This window comes from Chionomys nivalis, chromosome 8, assembly GCF_950005125.1.
Source record: "Chionomys nivalis chromosome 8, mChiNiv1.1, whole genome shotgun sequence".
NCBI lineage: Eukaryota > Metazoa > Chordata > Mammalia > Rodentia > Cricetidae > Chionomys > Chionomys nivalis.
The window spans coordinates 19,975,256-19,987,530 of record NC_080093.1 but is presented as its reverse complement, the minus strand read 5'-3'; the positions used below and the strand labels follow the sequence as shown (position 1 = coordinate 19,987,530).

Here is a 12,275-nt window from a genome sequence, read left to right as displayed (position 1 = left end):
CTCCCACCTGCCCTTCCCCCAGATCCCCTCCTCCTCCTTTCCCTTAACACAAACAAACAAAAACAGGTCTCCCAGGGATATCAGCTGAACATGCCATAACAAGTTACAATAAGACTAGGCACAAACCCTCATATCAAGGCTGGACAAAGCAACCCAGTAGAAGGACAAGGGCCCAAGTGCAGGCAAGAGTCAGAGACACCCTCCCACTACCACTGTTAGGAGTCCCATAAAAACCCATTCTTTTCATATCCTTTTTACTTTAAAGGGCATGGTGGTCACTCCTATAAATGCTAGCCTTTGGGAGGCTGAGGCTGGAGGGTTGCTACAGGTTCCAAGCCAGCTTGAGCTACACAGTGAGAACCTGTTTCATCAAAACAAAACAAACAAACAAAAACAACAAAAACCAAATAAAACAGAACATCCCAAACTAAACAAAGACCCCTTCATTAGATCATGCTATTTAAAAAATACCAAAGGAACATAACATTTTGAACACTGAAATATTGCAAAGAGTCTTTCAGTATATTCACTCATAACAAAAGCTGAATGGATAAATACAGGCATTCTTGGAACTGGCAGAGCAAGTCATTTATACAATAGTTACCCTGGGCATTTATTTATGATAATAAAACCCGAGTACCTCTTTTCATGAGTTTTATCAAAGGACTACTGTTTTAATGGAGGCTTAGAAATGAAACAATATGGAGACCAGAACGCCCATTGTCCAAGCAATTCAAACCAGCTGCTTCCCCTCCCCCTGCCCTAGGGATGCAGATATTGCATCAACACTGAGTCTGATGAGCGTGGCTTCTGCCTGATCACTACTGCGTCTATAGAGAACCGCAATGCATGATGTACATTGGATGGAGTGTATAGTCCTTCCTGACTTCTGTCACATCAAGATAAAAGGAGATGTGATGTTGCTTCTCAGTTTTGCTCTACAAACAAATTGCTCAGTGAAATCTGTTTACCTTGCTTACACTGGTGGTTTTTTTTTTCAGGTTTGATTGGCTTATTGCTCAATCACTTTTATTTTTCTTGCAAATGATCTCTTTCATCTGACCATTCAGGGACGTGCTTGACCTGGTACTTTTTTTTTTATTTTATTTTTTTGCTCTGTCGTTGTTGTTTTTGTGAGACATGGTCTCTCTATGTAGCCCTGGCTTTCATCAAGTTTGCTGTGTAGACCAGACTAGCCTTGAACTCACAGAGATTTGCCTGCCTCTGTCTCCTGAGTGCTGAGATTAATGCCAGTGTTACCATGCCAGGCTTGACTTGTTTTGTAATGATCCATTTGCCAGATTACAATGTTTTTAGGCTGAACCTTGCCACAGTTGAACACTGCTACCCTGAACCCCAAGCTATTGTAGCATATGGATACAGACTCAGTAAACACTGACCAAGCTCTCAGCCTCAGTTCCACCTTGTAGCCAGTGCATATCATGAATTCAGCGTCCACTCTTGGTCTAGAATCACTTTCTAACCTTTTATTTCAGGAAGCTCCAAATGTTTAAATTATAGAGAAAAAAGTACTTCATTTGCTCTTTTAATAGCTCATCTGTGTGCATTTCATCATGTGTCTCCAACGGATAGACTTAAAATTATAGCCGCAACAATATTATGCTTAAAAATGAAAAATAATAATACAAAATAGCCAATCAGTGTTCAAATATTCAACTCTCTTGATTTTTTTTTTTTAAAGGAGTTGTGCTGTATATTCTAGGATGGCCTTGAACATGAGATTTTCCTGTCTTATTCTCTTGAAGGCTGGGATTATAGGAGGGCACCACCATGCTTCGCTCTCTAGAGTGTCCTGATGTGTTCTGTTGTTCTGTGTCAAATATTTCCGTTGAAATGATATTTAGGTTTAGAAACCCCTCCTCCTGTCCCTCCCGCCACTCCCTCCTCCCTCTCTTTTACAAAACAACTTCAGACAGGATGGTTTATGCATCCATCAGAAGATACATAATGAATGTGCTGTACCTCCTTTTGTGGTGCGGACAGCACTGATGATTATTACATAAACACATGGTGTAATCAGTTGTTGGAGAAACAGTGACAAGCAAATGCTGTCAGTGCTATTCCTTTCTTCTCTGTAAGCCTTGAAAGAGAACTTTCCTCATGAACCATTGAGTTGTCTGGTACAGTTTGTGTAACCCAGGTGGTGGAGTGTTGATATCCCCCATTATAAACGCTGCCCATCCATGTTACATATCAGATGAGTTTCAACCCATTGTGCTTATTATTTCGATTTTCGCTTCAACTTTTCCCACTTTGACTAATCTCCCTGGGGTTGGCCCCTCATTCTGGTGTGGATAGCAGTCCTATTTTCTGGAATAACAAAATGCTTCAGACTCATATTCTCATATGCTCTCTGCCTTAGGCTTGGGCTCAGCTGTGTTTCCAGAGAGTCTGGTTCATTACTGGAGAATAATAGGCAGATCCCAGCCTTGATGGTAGGTTGTATAAAGGAGAATTGCTTGAAGAGGCTGTGTCCACAAACGGCTCAAACTGCACCTATATGGAGATGTTAGAATGTTACGGGTCCAGAGGCCAATTCCCTTCTTTCGGGTAATTAGCTCCTTTGAAGCCACTTATTGCCCATCTGAGCGTCAGAACTAACAATCTATAACAGAACAGCTAAAATCCTTTGAAATCTACTAACTTAGCAGGCGCTAACTTCTACCAACGCTAAGCTCAGAATGCCATCAGATAGCATCTTGGAATTCTAGAACAGCCTCCCTCCCCGCCTCTTATGTAACTGTAAAATCCATTTATGGATTGCTGGGAGCTAGGGGTCTGTCTGCTACATTTCAAAGGTTTTTGTCTATTTGCCTCCGGTAGTCAGTTCTGACACTCAAGTGGGTCAGGAGTGGCTGGCCCAAGATAAGGCACTGAGCCTCTGGGACTGCAGCAATCCCAGTTCGCCACATCACCGTCTTTTGATTGGTCAAGCAGTCTTTGCAGACACAGCTTCTTTCTCAGGAATTAGGAGGGAGTGGTGGTGACCCAGGGAAGGCAAAGTCACAATCTGTGAAAAAGGAAAGAGGCACCAGGCTGGTGGCATATTTGTTTTTAAATAAATAGAATCAACCAAAATTGTGGAAAACTACATATAGCAGCTGCACTATTAACATCTTTGGCTAATAGTCAAGCCTTGTTAAATACATTTACACTTGAACAACTGATCTCCAGAGTGTTGTCATCCTGCAAAACTGAATTCTCTATGTTCATTAAGTCCCAGAATTCATCTTTAAGAGTAGGAGTTATTTAACTTTAGATGCTAAGGGAGGACTGACATAATGTAGGAGATTGAAAGTATAGGAAAAAAAATCAAGCTTTTTTTCTAAGAACATGGGTTAAAAATACATTCCATCAGTAAAAGGAGGACTGGTATATTTAGTTGTAGCAACCCCCATCTTTCTTGAGTGCCTTTCTTACTTTATACTTTCTTTTGGGGAAAAAAAAAACCAAATTATAATGATGGAAAATTTTTTTGTACATTTGTACAGAATACTGAATTCTAAAGCAATTTTCAGGCCGTTACACAGCACTTTGATCCCTGCCATCTCTCCTGTACGCGGCTGCTCTTCTGCAGGGGAGAGAACACATGCTTGCCTACCATGCTTTGCTGATGCCAGGAGCTGAGCAACACAATTATAACACAGAGCAAACTACCATCAAAATCGTTAGCTACTGGCAGGCGCTTTGTGTACGATGAGCTGGGGGCCAAGGCTACTTCCATTACTCCGAGTTCACTTCAGGTGGACTTTGGTTTTTTTTTTTTTTTTTTTTTTTTTGGACTTTAGTTTTTAAGAACAAATTCTGTGTGGGAAGGTTGGAGAAGGGTGTGTGTGGGGGGGAGCATGTGTTGCGGTCAGAGGAGAGTTTGCGAGAGTCTGTTCTCTCCTTCCACAGAGGATGCTGAGGACTGAACACAGGCTCTCAGTCTTGGCAGCAAGCTCTGTTATCCACTGAGCCTTCTCACCAGTCCGGAACTTCGCCACATTTTTAGGGAGATCTGGTACCGATGAGATTTTGCCTCTCCTGGCTGAATCAGAAGTCAGATATTAGACTTCTCTTCTCTACCCAGCCCCATCCGCTGCTGATCAAGCCAAAAAGACTGAAAGGGAAGGAATCAAATTTTTAAGAAATCTTTAGTCGACAGAATCTAAGTGGGACCCGAATTTTAATTTTAAATTTTGATTGATTGATTGACTGACTGACTTTTCGAGACAGGGTTTCTCTGTGTAGCCCTAGCTTTCTTGGAACTCACGCTGTAGACCAGGCTGGCCTTGAATCCCAAGAGATCTGCCTTGCCTCTGTCTCGAGTCCTGGGATTAAAGGCGTGCATCACCTCCAACTGGCTTTGATTTTGTTTTCAATAGAGCACTGTGACCTCGTAGCCTCAGTTTTGGGTGAGTTCCTGACCCTTTCTTCGCTCTGGCCTTCCCCCCCCCCCCCCCCCCGGCGTTGGTAGTTCAGTCTCCATCCTGGAGTGCACAGGTTATTTTGTAGGTATTCTGTTTTTTAATTGTCCCCTAAATAGTAGTGGTACGCATGCAATCACAAAGTCTCAAAGATTACTGATATTTGCAAATATCCCATTATACCACTTTAAAACAATGTTACTCTTACAGGACAAACGTCAAACCAATATTCATTATTAGAAATGTAGGTTAAACTGGCCCTAGAGAAGGCATTCATTAGATTTTTCATTTAGTGTAATTAATTGCTTTTCTAAATGCAAAATCCTGTAGTTATGCACAGAAAGACACAGAAAGTCTTGTGATACAGTTCTGGATTTAGCTAAGTACCCAGAATTCCCTGAGCACATGCTGTGTGGCAGGCACTGCCCTGTACAAGGCTACGGACCTCTAAACTGAAAAGTCAGCCCTGCCCCCTTATTATCTGTAGTAAAATAGTGTAGCAGGCTGAAAGTGTAGACAAGGATGTACTGCCGTCAAAGCAGTCTTCAGTGGCCACAGGGTAAAGGCTTTTGTGCAGAACTATGTCTTGTGGTATAATTAGCTTCAGACACGACCTCTCTGCTATAAAAGAAATACAGAAAAAAGCAAAACCCAAAGCAAACATGAGGCAGGAATCTGAAGGCGGTGTCTGCGGTCCTGATTTGCTGCTGTTCACAAATCCGCCCTTACCCGTTACCCTGTGTTTAACTGAGTACCTGCACTGTGGGAGGAGCTAGGGCTGGGAGCGTGATGGCAAACAGCAGAAACTGGACTCCACGCTCTGTGGCATGTGAATAGGAGCGGGTGGCTAGTTTCTTGCTGTCTTGGTTTGATGGGATGCCCGAGGTCTCCTTTAAGCTTCAAATGCTAACACATATTGTTTGCAGCAGCCTTTAAAGGAGCAACTGTCCACGGGACTTCTTCCCTGAGGCCCAGCCCTGTCTTCATTTCAAAACAAGTTCATAGATAGTTTCAAATTTATTTGGCCAGCCTCTTGCCTGCATTTGGGTCACCTTGCAAAGTCTGGAAGGGCTATCCATGCTTTTAGGACTGGAGGTAGGGAGTCAAAGCTGGGCAAAGGTGGGTGATTTTTGTCATTTGAGAGGTGGCAAAGGTACCTGGTGAGCAGTTTGCTCTGTGAGGCTTTTCAGACAGTAATAAGGCTTTCCCTGCAGCCGCTGGCATTGCTTGAGTTCTTCGAAGAGCTGGCCTTCCACAGGCCTTGACTATCAAGGGCACAGGTTTCCAACTATTTGGCTTCGTAATTACAGACACAGAGTTTTGTTGTTATTTTTCCCCTTGCAGTAAAAAAAAATTTTTAGGGAGATAAAAACAGATTTTTTTTTTGTAACAGAGAGGGTGAGGGGTATATTAAAGAAGAAGGGGAAGGAGGAAAGGGCCTTGAACACACACTGCTTCAAGCCCAGGAAAAAATAAACTACAACCCGTTACAACCCCAGTAAGCTTTCGAGTAACTAGGGAAATGAGCCGCCTTACTCCTCTACCAATCTGTATTTCTAGTCAATGAAAAAGACTGAGTCTTTGAGGTTCCTTCGGAAACCGGGCTGGCTAATTTAGCCCCTCCCACAAGCCCTAGGGTCTGTTATATCTCTGATCCGTGAGTACCTCTCTCACAGAAAGCCACCCCAGCAAGCAGAGGCAGCAAAAACAAAAACACCCAAGACAAACGAGGAAAGAGGAAGAAAACAAAAAGCTGCCCCTTATGGAAGATATAAAGGGTAAGACCAGAACTGATTTGATCCAAACCCTTCAGGGAAAAAAAAACGCCCAATTCCAGAGCAAGTTCTTGAGATAGGCATAGGCAAAGCGCCTGAATGAACTTTCCCACTCCTCCTGAGCGAGGCAGAGGGAGCTTTGGGAAGCAGAGCTCCGGGCTGCCGTGCAGGCTGGCTCTTGATGAATATTCATAATTAATTGGTATGCAGATCTGCTTTTTTTTCCTTCTTAGCGGCAAGTAACTGTTTTTCAATCCTCCAGTACCTAAAGAGGCAGCTGTTTCATCCGGAGTCATCTTGTCTCGATTTGAGTCCCTGGTTAGCAGATGCTGGTTTCTGCGTGTAGATTTGTTTTGTTCGAATTTCCTGCGTTCTTACTTCTGGGACATTAGCAAAGGCTCCTGCTCCTTCTCTGCCGGGAGTTGGACAGGCAAGTTAATGTGGCAAGAGACTGTCACAGCAGGACCCTAGAGTGCGCCTTGTAAAAAAGACTGCAAACTTCTTAAGCTGTGTGGGGGAGTGCGCTTGTCCCCGCGAGCGAGGGAGAGAGGGCTGGAGGGAGGAAAAGGAAGCGATCCTCCAAAAGGAGCAGGTCGTATCTGACTGACCACATTAGATTTTGTCTAGGAAACTACAAGGGCAGACTGGTTTTCACAAATGGTGTGCAGTCTCTGCCTTTTTACCTCTTTTGGGCATTTTCTGCCAGGACGGAGAGCCAGCTGCTTGCCAATTCTGGGGAGTCAGGAACAAAGCGGGGAATGTAGGGTCGCAAACCCACTTCATGGCCAGCTGCTAACATGCTCACAGGTTTCTGTCACAGGTTGCAGAGGGGACTGGAGGATAGCAAACAGATTTCTTCCTAATTAAAGTAGAGTCAGCTGTGTGGGTTTCCTAAGTCTTTACACTGTGCTGGGACCTGTGTCCCCCTTTACCATGCCTGCTATGCATCTCTCTCATCCATATAAGGTAAGTGCTATCCTTATCGTGTCTGTTTCCTGAGGAACGAAGAGGGCAGCTCACCTTGCGATCCGATCCGGTACTTAGGAAGTGACACGTGTGAATGCAGTGGGAAGCATGGGTGCAGGGGGCCAGGGCACGGCTACTGTCTGCTCCTCCACGCTGCCGCGCTGTTCAGAGGGCTCGCTGGGACACAGAGTCTGGATCACTGGGTTCTAGGCTTGTGGATCTCTGAAGCTACTGGGGAAGAGTGAGTAAGGGGCTCTAGTCTGTGAATGAATTCCTGTTTTGCAATCAAGTTCCCACTAGCAGTTTCAGTTGGCTAATGGTAATTCTTCACCGGGAGAGGCAGACATTGTTTTTATGTATGGCCTTTACCGAGCGAGAATCTGAGCTTGGAGGCAGGACTCAAACGCCTCTCTGTCAAAAAGTCTAGATCTGAGGAGGTCCCTCTACTTCTGGTTTCTCTTCTGAACACGTGTCCCCACCCCCAAGTAGCCCTCAGCAGCCACTTTCAGTTCCCTGGGGAACTGACATTTCCTCCTGCCCGGCCTGCTCTAGGGCACTTTCCTCTATCTTGGAAGCGTAGCTGACCACTTTTCTTCTTTGTCCTGGAGCCAACCCACCTCTGTTTGACTTCCAGTGCCATCATTTTTACTGTGAGCCTCAGTTTCTCACCTGAGTTGAGGAGAATAAACCTTCCTCCGAGGGTTATAAGGACAGGGGAACGATCTACACGAAGTTCCTAATGTAGACCGTGTACTCAATGAATGCAGATTGTTGCTGTTGTTCCTAGATTTTTCTTGAGTACTGCTCTCCCCTTAAGCCTCTTCCATACTTTCACCTAGATCAGTACCTGCCTTGGAGGTTTCTACAATACCTCACCTTTAATGTTTAAGATGGCACTTATCATACCCACCTGTTTTCCTTCTCTCTGTGTCATTTTCCAGCCCCAAATGATAACTTCTATATTCATCTTTGGATGTATGATATCCAGCGCACCTTTTTCCCCCAGCTTTAAAAGTCATGGTCACTTTGTTGTTCATGCAGGCAGAGGGGTGGGAGAGAGGCCTCAGTCGTGACAACAGGGCAGAAGGCAGCTGCGGTGCTAACACAGTAGCCTCAGAGGATGTAGAGCTGGGTGACATTCAGCAAGAATCCTGAGCCTAGGTACTGACTCAGTAAGAGCCAGAAGTCAGCGGCCTGTGGCTGGGCTCGCAGTTCACCACACGAGGTCCACAACAGGTCTCTGATGTCCTTATTACAAATCAGCTTGGTGCTCATAAGCCACAAGGAGAAGTCCTGGGAGTTGGTAACTAGCCTCTCAGAGAAGATGCTAGTTTCGTCTAGAGGGTGGGGCTTCATAGACAAGTCTAGAAGTTCTTGTTAGCTACAAACACCTTGAGCTTCTTAGCGGGCACTCAATCAGTATCTAATAAGCTATTGTTATTCTAATTGATATTCATTCAAGAGCCCAAAGGGTTTACAAGGGACCTTTGAGTTTGTAGTACGACTCACCCACCCCCATTGATGCCTACAACTCCTAACCAGTTCACAAACAACTTTCTTGGTAGATACTCAGAAAGACAAAATGCCCCCTACTTCTAGGTTGATGGTCTTAATTGACAATGTGACTTCATGCCAAGACACCCAGTCTGTCCAGTAGAGCTCTGGATGAGCTTCAGTCTCTATCCCTACTCAGCCAGACACCAAAGTGGAGATTTTTAGGATATCTCCTAGCATACCTTTGCTGTCTCTGAACAAGACACCTGGCTTGATAGAGCCTCTCTAGTCCCACTTTCTAGAACCCTTGCTGTCGGAGGCAGTGTGTTATGGTAATGAAAGAAATGCAAACAGTGCCGAGCTGGGCCCTGGGTAAAATCATAATGTACACTGTTTGTTCCCTGCACCCTCTTTTCCTCTTCCTGGCGTGCCTTCAAAGCCGTTTGACAAATAGTGTTTGTCTGCCATTTGTAAGTACCTGTGCCAGCTCCTTGGGATGTAAACAGTCTGCACATGATGTGGCAGGGAAGGGAGACATATGAAACCAATTCTAATGGAAGCCAGACTCTGTCGAGTGCTAATAATAGCTCACATTGATTATTAAGTGCCAGGCATTGTAATGTTTTACGTATGTCTTCTCATCTAATCTTCTCATCAACTCTTTGGTATTGATTTATGTTTGTCACCCTTACGGAAGGAAGTCACTCAGCCAGAGTCACCCAGCTGGTAAGAGGCAGAAGGACCATTTTTGGCCAAGCGGTCAGTCTGAAGCCTGAACTAGCAGACGAGTCCCCCGCCTCCTGAGAGCCACAAGAGCAGTCCGATGGCAGTGCCGTGAGGAGCACAACTCGGAGTGATGACTTCTCAGAACATTTCTCAATGGGCCGCTTTCAGTTGGCCTTACAAGGTTAAGTGAAGTGCAGTGCCTACAGAAAACCCCTTCCTTCCCAAGTCAACAACGCCGAGGGAGTTTTTCTTTTTACTAAAGCTGCAGCCTGGTCTGTGGGGTGAAAAGCTCCCTCTCGTTTCCACATTCCGAGCAGGACCTACTTGCTTCCTACCCTGGAGATTCGAAGGCAGAATTGCAGGGAGTCTTGACCATTATTGTGGCCAGTCCTGACAACTGCAGAGAGTTAGGGATGACCAACCATGCAATTAAGTAAACATTTACAGAGTGATCAGCTGCACATTAAATGATGTCCTTATAATGATTTTCCTCCATAGCAACAGAGCAAGTGATGAGGTACATCTGGCAGCAGCGATTGCAATTCGAAATGCTTTTAATTGGCCAAAGCGTCTTTTCCTCCCCTGTGGTGCTACAGTTGCTTCTCTATTCTAATCAGTAGTTATGACCAAGGGAGAATTTAATTCAGGTGTGCTGGGCTCGGCCTGTGCGGGGTGATGGCGAGGCCTGCGGGAAATTATGTAGAGTTTATTCCTTTAGATATTTCTTTCAGAGAGGCCAGAACTGAGAGTAGCCCTTGTGGTGAAGAATCATCAGGCATCCTGACAATTTGATGGAGGGTGGGAGGGGAGGCATGCACTTAATTGTGTGTGTCCGTGTGTGTGTGTGTGCATGCATGTGTGTTTCTGGGATTGCGGTTTTTAGATCTTAACATGCATATGCATCTTTGAAGATAAAATTCAGACCCCATCGGAAGCTCTGGGGTGTGGCTGAGGTCCTACAATCCTCTCACAGGCCAGGTGGTGATGCTGACCCTCCACAGCAATCTGACTGACTGTGTCAGAAGGTCATCTCTTAGTCTGGGGGCTTATTTGGTACCCATGGGTCCACCCCTCACCCCTCCTTCACCCCGTACTCTCTGAGCTGCCGTGGGGAGCCACCGAGTAACCAAGCCATGCAGGATAATGGGAAGCCAATTCATTTTTACTTTCAGAAAAATATATGCCCTACGACAGGATGTTCAGCCTATAGTTTGCTATAACTTAGAAACAACCCCACCTTTTCAGCACATAATCTACTACAGAACAAAAAGCCCTTCTGTTAGAGCTCATAAATATTTTCACATTTAAAAGATTTGTTACTTTTAGTTGCGTGTATGTGTATGTGTTTGTGCGTGTATATGCATGTTACTGCAGGTGCCCATAGAGGCCAGAGGCATTGGATCACCTGAAGCTGGAGGTACAGGCAGTTGTGAGCCACTGACATAGGTGTTGGGAGCAGAATGCAGGTCCTCTGCAGGAAAGGACATGCTCCTAACAGCTGAGCCATCTCTCCAGGCCCAGTCTCTGCATTTCCCCATGGCTCCCAGGTCCCCTAAGCTAGCTTAGTCTCCACTTTCGCTTGAGCAGGGCTTGAAGTTCACGCATGGCTGCCTGCAGAATCCTGTGCTGGACCTAGAAGTCTCAGGGGAGCTGGGGGCTGCAGAGACCCAGGGCTCAAACACTGAGCATGGTCTGTGGGAAGGAGCCCAGTTGCAAAGGTAGGAAAGTGAATTCAGAGAGGAATGCTGGGATTTCTTTAGATTTGGGAAATTGAGGGGATTCTGAGCAGAAACCATTGTTGGAGAGGTGAAGCTGAGGAAGATGTCTGATGGGCACACAGCTTGTACTTTTTTGATTCTGTACTATCAAAGTGACTTTAGAGACCAAATTATAGAACTTGATCAACATGAAGAAGTGTTTCCTTTTTTTTTTTTGAAATTTTTATTGTTTTGTGCAATAGTTTTTTGACCTAGACAAAATGTCTTTTGCACACACACACACACACACACGCACACACACGGCCTGGGATCCTGTTGCCTCAAACCCCTGATGTTGGAATATGGGCATGTGCTACCAAGCCTGGCAAGGAAAAATGCTTTATAAAAGGAGAAAATAAGTAACAATGACATTTCAAAACAAAATGGGAGAAAAAAAAAGACTAATGCCCTTGAGGTAGAGTACAAAAAAGTAGAAGATGAAGGAATGTAAGGAATTATTTTTTGCGGTCAAAATTCAAGGAATCATTTCAGAGATGTTTCTCTTGGCCTCATACAGAGTGTGTGTACAGTTCCTCTGTGTCCACAGGGATGTCAGTGGTCCAGTGCCTACCTTGAGAATTCCATGTAACCCCGATTAGGGTGAGGAGAGGGCCTCGAGAGTTGGGGGGTCTGCCCCTCTCATTTCACCTTTCCCAGAGTACTACCTTGAAGGAAAATGATAACACCGTGATCACCAGGCTGCGTACAGTTTTAAAATCTGGCTTTAGACATGAATCACAGGTATTTTCCATTCGTAGCGCACATTTCACAGTCACGTAGTAGATTTAACAATTTCCACCTTTTGCAATGCCCCTAATACACGGCTGTACAGGAACTTCTTCCCTGTAAGTAGGGGTGCACTCTGAGGATGGAATCCTAGAAATAGGATTACTGGTTTAAAACCCGTAAATATTTTCTGAAGTTTTCTGTCACCATTGCTAAGTTACCATCCCAAAGCCAAGATGGTTCCCAAGGTCAAGTTAGTTCCCAAGGGGTAGACCCTTTGTTCCACTGCGGCTCCCTGTATTCTGGCATTCCTAACAGTGCGCAAGATTGGTTAAAACTAATTGTATCAACTTTAAAAGTCTTTGTAACTTTTTTAGTGACTAGGAGTCTTTATGGTACTC

The 12,275-nt window shown here is 44.9% G+C and overlaps 1 protein-coding gene across 2 annotated transcripts in view; it reads left to right on the top strand.

Annotated features, from left to right (window-relative positions):
* The window catches only part of Entpd1 (ectonucleoside triphosphate diphosphohydrolase 1), a 121,303-nt gene that overhangs the window by 27,832 nt on the left and 81,196 nt on the right, over positions 1-12,275 (top strand). Inside the window, exon 1 of one of the 2 annotated variants that reach the window (XM_057779545.1) lies at positions 6,097-6,208. The exons of the other annotated variant lie outside the window; for it this stretch is intronic. Coding sequence (XP_057635528.1) covers positions 6,193-6,208 — 16 coding nt within the window. The 5' untranslated portion in view covers positions 6,097-6,192. Of the gene's footprint in view, positions 1-6,096; positions 6,209-12,275 lie in introns of those variants that run through there. 2 annotated transcript variants of the gene reach the window in all.